This window comes from Oxyura jamaicensis, chromosome 4 (assembly GCF_011077185.1).
Source record: "Oxyura jamaicensis isolate SHBP4307 breed ruddy duck chromosome 4, BPBGC_Ojam_1.0, whole genome shotgun sequence".
NCBI classification, from domain to species: domain Eukaryota; kingdom Metazoa; phylum Chordata; class Aves; order Anseriformes; family Anatidae; genus Oxyura; species Oxyura jamaicensis.
The window spans coordinates 1,970,041-1,980,422 of NC_048896.1; the positions used below are offsets into that span (position 1 = coordinate 1,970,041).

Sequence of the window (10,382 nt, forward strand, 5' to 3'; positions counted from 1 at the left end):
GCTTCCCTTCCCTTCCCTTCCCTTCCCTTCCCTTCCCTTCCCTTCCCTCCCTCAGGTGTCACCTCGCTCAGAATTTCACCCTAACGCCCTCGGACACAGCTCAGGTGTTGCCGTTCGATGCATTTTGAGCCATTTACTCAACAAAAAGCAGCATTCCCCTTCTCGGGGCCCTGCCGCAGGCTGCCCTCCCCATGTCGCTGCGGGGGGCACAGCAGGAGCCGCCCCCCACCCGTGCCCCTCTCCTCTCCCCAGCCCGGGGCTGGTTTGGGGAGCCGGGGAGGCTCCGGGGAGGCTCCTGCAGCGTCCCCGAGCCCGAGGGCTGTTCTGGGCTCCCACAGCATCCCCGAGCCCGAGGGCTGTTCTGGGCTCCTGCAGCATCCCCGAGCCCGAGGGCTGTTCGGGGCTCCCCGGAGCCCGGCCACGGGAATCAGGTTTCAGAGCCGGGGCTCCTGCGCCAGCTGCACGGAGGAGGAACATCACCACTGGGACAATTAGGAAGAGGAGCCATCCGTTTCTATTCAGGGGATCCAATTTGCTTTCCGCCTCATCAGATGAACGCCACTGTAACTCCATTAACTGCCGGGGAGTTGCTCTTTGGCTGAAAATCAGAGCCATCAGGTCTCCTGCCTTCGTGCAGCCCCTTCAGCCAGAGGAGCAGGGGTGGCCATAGGAGGTACCTACAAAAGATCTCCTAGTGCATGGCTCGGGGAGAGTTGGTTAGTTTTCCTTCCCTCCCATTTTAAACCCGCCGTTTACCCCTTGTTTCCCCAAACACCTCGTTGTGATGCTCATTTTCCACTTGTTCGTGGGAGCCGTGCCTCTTCTCCCCCGCTGCCCCCGGCGTGGCTCCAGCACCTTGCTCCCATGGGCACGGGGAAGAACCCGCGGGGGCTTCCTCTCACTGCAGACCTCACAGGCCAGTGGGCAGCGGTGTTTTCCTAAGCCTCCCATCGAGCTGTTAACAAGGCCAACCCTTCCCCAGGCCCTGCTGCAGATCCGTAAGAGGGAGCGCTGCTGCGGGGAACGGGGTCGCGGTGCCTCCTGGCGAACCGCGCAGGCTGCTGAAGTGAGCCTGCACCCAAAGCAGCACCGTGAGCCCCCTGCCTGGCAAGGACAAGGCAGAAATCACAGCGAAGAGCCCTGCCTTGTCCGACTGCTGCTGAACCAAGTCCGGAGGATGAACACCCCCATCAGGTGGGGCTGCGGCGTTAACGCCATCCCTCCTGAGCTTGACCGCGCGGGGCTCGCTGCTCCCATCCCCTGGCTGGACAAACCCCACCGGGCGGACGTGAGGAGCTGGACCGGCCTCCTACCACTGCAGGTCGTTGCCAGCCTCCCCTGAAACCTCCTCCCCTCCCTCAAGAGCCATCGTGCCACTTCCAAGCCATCACTACCTTATGGTCACAAACCCGTTTGCCACATCCATCCTTAGGTCTCTAGTTGTATAATTAATAATGATAATCAAACTCTCGTAGACAATTTGGCGTGCCCGGCAGTTCTGTGCACCTGGGGAGCTGCCGTGGAGCTCTCTGCTGCGGTGTCCTGCCTGCAGGCCCAGCAGATGAGGACTTGGCAGAGGGCAGGCAAAGCTTTTGGTCCTGCAGCTCACCCAAGCTCCCCAGTGCTCAGCCAAGTTACGGATCTGAGCAGCGAGGTCTGTCTGAATCTTAAGCAATTTGCTGTACTTATTTGAAAGAGGAATCTGATTGCAACAATAGTTATAGAATTAAGAACAACTCTCGCCCTGGCACTGGCGTGGGGAGAAATAAACAAAACCAAACGCTGAATTGTATGGTTCTGGGGAACAGCCCCCGTTGAAACGGAGACACGGCGGGACACACAGGGTGACCTCGCTTCGTGCAGACGGGCTGTTCACTTTGGCACACGGACCAGCCCTTTGCTCAGAAGAAAATACCGACCGTATTCATTCTGTCTGCCATTATTTAAATAACAATGCCAGAGACATTGAGAACTGGGGGATAGAACTGACATGGTTCAGCGTTACCGAGGTTTGCAGCTCACCTCCCTCGCGGTCCCCGATTTGCTGTTTTACGCCCTCTTAGAGAAACCATTTGGAGAGGGGGGATTATTGCAGTTACAGAACACAGTATTCCAGTGTAATTTTGTCCCTAAGGCAGTGCAGGTCCTTCGGGATTTCAGCCACCTTCAAGCAGCATTTGGTCAGACCCTAAGATTTGGTCAGACCACGTCCAGGACACACACGGGAGCTCCCAGCACCACAACCAGCACGCATGAAGCACCACCTAGCAGGCAGCGCCCCGGGGTACTGGCCAGGGGACACACATTCGATAAAACACATCGCACCGGGGCGCCGAGTCAGATTTTGGGTGTGAGATGAAACGTGCGGGCTCCTGGAATTTCCCATTTCTGAGCTGCAAAGCAGCCGTATGCAAAGCACAGGGTCTCTGCACTGCAGCCATTTTCCTTCCTGTTAAATACACGATGCAGTTGGTCATCAGCGTGAAGAGACTTCATGTAAAAGGCAGCTTCGAGAGGAAAATTTGAAGTGTCCTTGAAAAACTTGCAGAGAATAGCTGCAGCAACCAAAATAAGACCAGGTAAAACCCGAACTCGAGCCCATTTGCGCTGCCCGGTCCAGCCGCCAAGTCCCAGAGCAAGCCTGCGCCAGCGGGAACCACTTTGTGCACACCCATCACCGGGCTAGGGGGAGCTAACCGAGTCCCAGTGAGACACTTTTAAGGAAGAGAACCACGAACAACAGTTACGTAAGTATGCACTTGAACAAGTGCTACGAGCGTTGCAACGCGGTAGCCCAAAACTGTTTTGTACTACGAAGGTTGGCTGTCTGCACAGCAGCCCCTGCTTTCTGCTCTGTTTCTGGGAGGTAGGAACCCATTAAAATCCCCATCAGCAGGCACGGGGACGTAAAGGAGACACCACCCTTCGGAATTTATAGCATCGACAGAGCTTAAGGCACACGGGACACCAGCAGGATCTCGTTTTCTTGAGGATGCAACGGTTTACAAGGCAAGCCTTCACCTGGAGCTCCCAAGGGGCGTAAGGCAGCGTGCTCCAAATGAGGTCACCTATTCCCATCTCAGCTGCTGGGAGGCCGCCCCGTAAAGTCGTTCCTGTTTACACCACTGCAGACAGGGGCGCAAGCACCGAGCGCTTTTAGCTGCAGAGGTTCCTTCAGCCTCGGGTCCTGTCCTCCTGCACCTCTTCGGGAGTCGGGTAGCTTTCCAGCAGCACAAGCAACAAACCACAATCAGCTTTTGAGGAGTCTTTTTTATTAAGATAAATCCAGCAAAATTCCTAACAGTGGGTACATACAACCGACCTGCCCTTTTAAAAGAAATGTTTGTATTTCATTTAAAAACATGATTACACTTTTATTTATTTATTTTTTTTTTCAAAACTGACAAAATAAAATTACATTTGGGAAACAACAGATTTCCAGCTCTTAGGTTTTTCATGAAAATAGCTCACCTTCTTTATAAAAGCAACCCACAGAACCACTGGAATGTTTAACACAGTTATTTGTTTTGAGACCTCCCCACTTTAAGAAACCATACAACACATACAAGGGTAAAATTAAAATCTGAAGTCTGTAAGCATGACTTACACAAAAAGGGACACACTGACAGAAGTCAAAAGCTACCACCACTTATTCTTTCCATGTACCATACAAACTATTACAATCACAAAATTTAAAAACAATGATTTTTTTTTGTTTTGCTTTGTTTGTTAGGGATTTAATTCCCAAGTAACCGAGATGAAGATGTTCCATAATTAAATTCATGCTAAAAAAACCTGCATTTATAAAATAGTTGATAAAAATATTCCTCTCTGTTAACAATACAGCATGGAGGTACGGATACCAAATGATGGAGATATAGGGCAGGGTTAACATTACTCGGACTTGGCTTCCTTATCATCAGATGCTTCAGCAGCTGGTGCCTATAAAAGTGTTTGGGAAGAATAAAAATATTATTTGTAATGCTAATCGGATTCCGTTCTAACAAGCATCAAAGAGAGACTAGTTTGTTAGTACACACACGGACAACACTTCGTGTAGATAGACAAGAATGCACGGCTACCACCGAAAATACCAACACCACTCCACGGTGGCTGATAATTCTAAAAATTAAAACGCAGAAGGGCATTATTTGGTGATTGAACTAATATCGGAGCGTTAAGTGAATCCAAAGAGGCAGAAGTTTGACCATACTTATGAAAAAGGACGGATAAGGATCGGTCATACGCTAGGGAAAGGTCACGTCCTCACCTCCGTAAGTCACAAGGAAGCGTAAGAATTACACGTAAAAGCACAATGCTTGTCCAAACTCCAGGGAAGGTGGCTCTCCCCTGTTTTCTATCAAAACGTCTGCTCTTAGTCAACAGATTAAAATTGCAAAGCTCCTATCAGAGATCTTTTGAAGTACAACACCCCACGTTAATTGTGAGCAGAGAAGACTGTGAATTAGTTTTAGGAACGGAAGACTGAACAACCCATCGACTGCACAGCGATACTCAACAGACACACCAAGAGATCACTGCAAATCGAAAGCGACAGAGTACACCACAGGCTATTCCACGCCTACAGGTGGCAAATGTTGCACTTCTACTATCAGCATGAAAATTTCTAGGAAAAAGCCATCGGGAGCCGACTGAAGCTTGCAGCTAGTCCTAGCAAACGGCAGCTTAGGGAAGTAGCTGAGACAGTAAGAACCTGTAAGAAAGAGGCTTGCAGCTCAAGAGACAAGACCACGTTTGCCTTGCAGAACTCTTGTTGAATTGTTCTGATGCGAAGAATTGTTTTAAAGAATTGTGTAAAACTTAAAACCAGATTTCTGGCACAGTACCAACCCGTGCTGAGCAGAAGAGGCAATCCAGCAGTCCAGAGAGGATAGGCAAAGGCAGCTCAGGGTTGGATCGCAATCCTTCTGAGCTCTATTGTTCCCCAACCATTCTGCATTGCTCTTGTGCCAACACAGAGAGGGACACTAGGGTAGCACAGACCACCTGTGGAAGGGCTCTGCCACAGAGCAGGACTGAGTTGGAAGGAGAACGCTATTCTTTCAGGCTCTCCCCGGGAGTCGCCCCGTGCAGACACTGCAGCTGGTCTGTCTTAACAGGACGGCAGTGAACCACCACCTTCCGACAGGGAGGCCCCAATCATTAGATCCTGCAGACGTATTAGCAATACGTCTGTGTTTATTCCCACGTTTACTGTAGCTAAGGTACCTCGTTAGTTTTGGTATCTCCATTTTCAGAGTGGTTTTCTTCTTTAGCATCCTCTTGTTTAGTTTCATCTTTGCCTTTGGCTCCTTTCTTCCCTTTTGTTGCTGCCTTTTTGTCCTCCTTTTTATCATTTGCTGCCTTTTCTTTCTGTTAAGAGAACAGACCACGATATGGTAAATGCCGATTTCCACCCCGGCCGCCTGCGTCCGCACATTCTCAGCTCCAAAGCTGAGATGAAAGTTTCTAGGGAGAAGTGTTTTCCTTCTGCTCTGCCCCGAATGCGCTACTGGGAAACGCGCAGTACACAAGCAGTGGTGGCTGGGGTTAAAAGAATTCCTACTTTAAATAGGCATTCAATTAAATTAGCTAAAAAATGTTGGAGTTGAACGGGCCTGTATTTCTGCTGCGCTGCTGAAAGGCATACCGAAGAACAAAAAGAACATGTGCAACTGGTGGGAACAGCAGAATACTTCAGATGTGCCATTGAGGCCCGTTTAGAAAGCTGTAACAAAGCTGCAGTCAAAGGACTTTCCCCCTTGCCTGCCTGAAAAACTCTTTGCTCTAACAAACGGTCTGTGTGATGCCCAAGTTGGGGGCCCAACAGCATCACTTCGCGAGCAACGAGAACCTCGCAGTTATTGATTAACCGCAGCTTCTCGTCGGGATGATCAGGCTAAATCAAAACAAAATTTGATGCTGCAGCTTCTGCAGTAGCAGCTTCCTACACAGCCAGGTCAGAGCCTGACCCCAGTCCGGTAACAAGGGAAACTCCACGAGTTTCCCCTCCAAGGGCCTGCCTCTGGCTGCCAGTAACCGCGCTGAGCAAAGCAGCTGAGCTTGGTTAACGCAGCTCCAGCAACGGAACAGTAACTGTCTGCAAAACGACTACCTGAAGCAAAGACCAAGAGATAATTATCGAATATACACGTTTATCTGCTCAGCAGATGGGCTTGTCTTGGTGGCTCTACGTTCCAAGAAGCATGCTTGCTAATTTCAGCCCCTACCTCACCGGTGCACGGAATTAATTCGCATTCAAAATGAGTTTGCTAAGGGCAAATACAGACACGGCAAGGGGCAAAGTCACCTGGTTATTCAGTAATGCTGATGATTAAAAACTCACCAAAATTAACACCGAGTCGTGCAACAACGCGCAAGGCTTAGGCAGGAGGCTCGCAGCACCACGTGGGGCTGGGGCTTTCTCCTCTCCAGCCTCCCACTCCCCGGTCAGACCTCCCCGAGGGACTCAGCCCGCCTGGGACACGCTACAGTGGTGTCAGCAGTCCCTTTCCCTGCTCTCCCGTACTTTCAAGAGAGACGCAGTGCCTCTTTCTGAGAGTGAAGGGAGAGCGTCACCAAACAGAGGGGGAAGGAGCCGCCTGCCTCCTCTCTTTCCCTGACCTTCCTCCGAAGCACACGGAAGCAGCTCCTCTAGCAGCACCACCACCTCCAGACCCATGAGCACAGGTCTATTGGCTACTTGCTCTCCCAACATAAGCTGTGAAGGAGTTTTAAAGGCTTGGGGTTGTTTGAAGTAGGGTATCTTTTCCCTCACCCATTGAAGAAAACACTGCTTTTCTACCCTTCTGTTGGTAAAGCTTCTCTCTTAAGACTTGAGAAGAACCCTCAGAAACTGGCTTCCACGGCAGGGCTCTGCACCAAGACAGAGCGCCTCGCAGAATGCAGCTGGGACTGAGGATCCTGGGATCCTGCACAGTTCCTGTTACGCGCCCTTTTGCATAGTATTGATCCCATGTCAGCTAACTTCAGAGAGCCAAAAATGCACCTCAAACACCCCAGCCTCAAAGGCAAGAAGCCCAGCTCCTTCCCACCCTGCCGTCCCGCTGCGTGGGGGACAACTCCCGGCAGACCAGGACCTTCAAGGAGCTTTAAGTCCTTAAAGATCAAAAGCTTATTTTTGCTATTTTAAAACTCCGTTACTTTTCTCTGCATAAATCTGTAGATGCTTCCTTTAAAATATAAAAAAGCAAACTTGAAAACCAACAGCCTGCACCCGAGGCAACTGCACCGAGCCCCGCGTGGGCGGCCGGCAGAGGCTGAAGGCAGCGCGTGGGGAGCCGGCGGCCAGCTCTGTGCCCCGGGGGCTGCAGGACAAGCCCCAGCAGCAGGCTCTCCTCCAGGGGAGCGGCCACTAGAGGGAGACCCGCTCCCAGCGCGCCAGCGGCTCCGCCACAAGGATGCCGAGCTGCGGGGCTCCAGCTGCGGGGCTCCTCGCTTCCCCGCCGCTCCGCAATGGGAGCTGGAGACGGGGCTGCGCGGCCAGATGTGAGAAGCTTGCTCTGGATGCCGCCGCTGCGATTACAGAGCTGCGATGGGGGTCCCAGAACAACACGTGGGGTTCTCTCTTCGTGTCTCGTGCCATCTTTGCTGCTCCCTCCCCAGAGCTCAACGTGGAGGCAGTTTCCATCCTCCGAAGGCCCTGGCGCCACGTGCAGCTGCGAGGCCTTTTACGTGCACGCACACCAACGGGCTCCGGGTTTGCAGCCCCTCGTCCCCTCCTGGAACTAAACCAACTCGCACCCCTGCTTTGCCCACGCAACATTCCAAAACCGCGAGGGAAAACGTACGATGGAAGCAGGGTAAAAGGAAGTTTGTTTCCTTTCCCAGTAGCAAATGGAGTATTTAGATAGATGAAAATCCAAACCACCAGAACCCACCGCAAACTGTGACCACTGGGAATGTTTGTGTCGGGAAGGGAGTACAGGGAAACACCTCACGGCGTGCAGGACTGCCCCCCTCATGTCTCAAACTGTTGCTCCTAAGCACAAAGGAACTTTAAACAGTTTTTTTGTTTAACTCTCCTGTCAGACCTGCCAATATTTTTGACACTTCCAAAAATATCCAGCTCAAGGGAGCGAGCGTGCAGAGCTTTATCTCCAGCGATTACAATTCGATGAACGGGTAACTAACTGAAAGAAGGGCCTTCGAAAGAAAACAGGCTAAGAAACTGTAAGCATGACTTTCCGTGCCTTCTTTAACTGAATCTCGGACCTCTGTTCAAAGCATCGTCTTCCCAGCAATGTGTTGTATGAAACTACAGAGGGGCCTTGCAAGGCAGGCAGGAAAACCTCCCACAGCTGATCTAAGATCCGGTCGGTGTCGGTAGGAGTTGGGTACCATTATCTTTACATCTCTCTCATTGCTTTAACTCACATAATCCGATCTCGAATCTTTAAAGGAAACTATGAAAACCCAGCACGATCAGCTGTGGACTTTTCTCCCCTGTGAACACCTTGAAAAAGAGAAGTGTAAAGTCAGTTCATCTGCAGCACTTACCTTGGGTGCTGCCTTTTTGGGCTTTGGCTCCGGTTTAGGCGGAGCAGGTTTCTGTACAAAACACATGCAAGAAACACAGAGTCAGAAGAACCCCATAAATGTTTTAGCACGACATCGGTAACTTTTGAAAACTCTTCCAAATATGTTGAGCTGACAGCCTCAGCCAGTGGTAGTAAGGAGGCAAGGTCAGGGACAGATCAGTCTGTTTTGTTGTCCAAACCCACATTTCCTCATGTATGTTACAGGGGCTATGGCACAGATGCTGGCTAGGAGTAACTGGATCACTGCTCGGTCTGAGAGTTGTCTGCTGTGAGGGCAAGTATCTGCCAAAAACGAAACGTATTAACATCTGGCCGTAACTGTATAAATGAACACACATCTTAGCTTTCACTAAATCAAGTACTTTCTTTTTTAAATAGCAACCGTTATCCCCATGGCATTCCCAAGACAGCTTCAAAAGGGTTGGGTGCACCAACAGCCTGCAGAAAAGGATGCCAAGGGCCTCTGCAAGTCTGTGAGCGACTCTGGGCTGAATCCTACCGCGTGACAGATTTACACCCTCCAGGTCTCAGTTTACCCAACAGTTGAGCCGTCAAAATCAATGGGAAAATTGCAAGAGTAAGGAAAGCACAGGTGATTTATACAGCTACGAGCAGCTAGCTGTAAGGAGAAGGCCCACGGAGAACCAATGTATCGTCAGATCAACACTCCTCGACTCCGGGTACCTAACTCATGCGTCCAGACTGCACGCTCACTAACACGGAGGAGTGAGATGCCTTGTGTAACTCATACAAGGTGTCTGAAGGTAAGCCCGTAGCGTGTTGGCGCTCAAGACTTGGAAACACAAAGTAGAAATTTCTCTCTTGCGTACTGCAATACTCTAACCAGGCCTCTCACAGTACCAGTGCAAACAAGGCAGTTCCTCTGTAACTGTCCCCCAGAACTTAACACGTCATGAAATGCAATATTACGAGAGTAAATAAAGATACTTACAGCGGATAGTCTAGCCGACCTTCTCTTTGGCTGCGTAAAGAAAGATGTGTCACTGAGGTTCAGAGCACAGAACACCACAACAGTATCCCAGCCTAACCCGGAGCACAGACCACGCCACGAAGCCCCTACAGATTCCAGATTTATGAAATTACAGCCACGGTGGCGAGGACTTCCCAAAAGCGCGGCTATGTTCAATATTCTCACTCTGTGCAGCCGCCCTTTACCCGTTGAGGTGCTAAATGATGAGCTCTCCCTCCTTGCCCAGACGGTGCCGTTACGGCCCGGCCACCCCAGGGCTGCGGGGCCAGGGAGGGCACGGTGCCTCCGGACCGGGGGGCTGTGGGAGGGCGACTGGGACGCCCTGGGGATGGGAGGCCCAATGGGTGGAGGCCCAGAGGACGGAGGGCTGAGCAGCTGGGAGGCCCAGCCATGCTTCTAACGGGTTCCCCCGGTGAGAGGCCGCCGGGCAGGGCAGGGCCGGCCTCCAGCTGGGCAGCGCCAGGCTCAGCCCAGGGACCCGGCCCCACAGCCCGGCGTGGCTGCGGCCGTGGGGGAGCCTGGGGGCTCCGTCACTTCTGCGGGACGCCCTGGGAGCAGCGGGGCTGAAGAAGCGGGTCCTACCTCCTCCTTCGCCTCGCCTTCAGCTGGAGCCTGCAAGGGAAGCGAGAGAGGGGGGTGAGGGCCGGGTGGGGGCTTGGGGGTCCCCACGGCGAGGGGGCGGGGGCGGCGGGCAGCGCCTGCCTACAACTCCCGGCATGCCTCGGGGGGCCGCCGACGCGACGTCACGGCGCCGCGGCGTGCCGCGTTTGAAAAGTTCCCGCCAAATTACCTGCCACGGCAAGGTCGGGGCCGGCCGCGCGCAAGGACAA

General features: G+C 52.2%; 1 protein-coding gene across 1 annotated transcript in view; it reads right to left on the reverse strand.

Annotated features, from left to right (window-relative positions):
- Positions 1–3,250: 3,250 nt before the first annotated feature.
- LOC118165837 (non-histone chromosomal protein HMG-14A) overlaps positions 3,251–10,382 on the reverse strand; it is an 11,673-nt gene continuing 4,541 nt past the window's right edge. The window contains exons 2-6 of the mRNA XM_035324182.1: positions 10,135–10,254; positions 9,514–9,543; positions 8,521–8,571; positions 5,230–5,373; positions 3,251–3,942 (exon numbers count right to left, since the gene is read on the reverse strand). Of these exons, the coding sequence (XP_035180073.1) occupies positions 3,895–3,942; positions 5,230–5,373; positions 8,521–8,571; positions 9,514–9,543; positions 10,135–10,254 (393 nt within the window). The 3' untranslated portion in view covers positions 3,251–3,894. The remainder of the gene's footprint in view (positions 3,943–5,229; positions 5,374–8,520; positions 8,572–9,513; positions 9,544–10,134; positions 10,255–10,382) is intronic.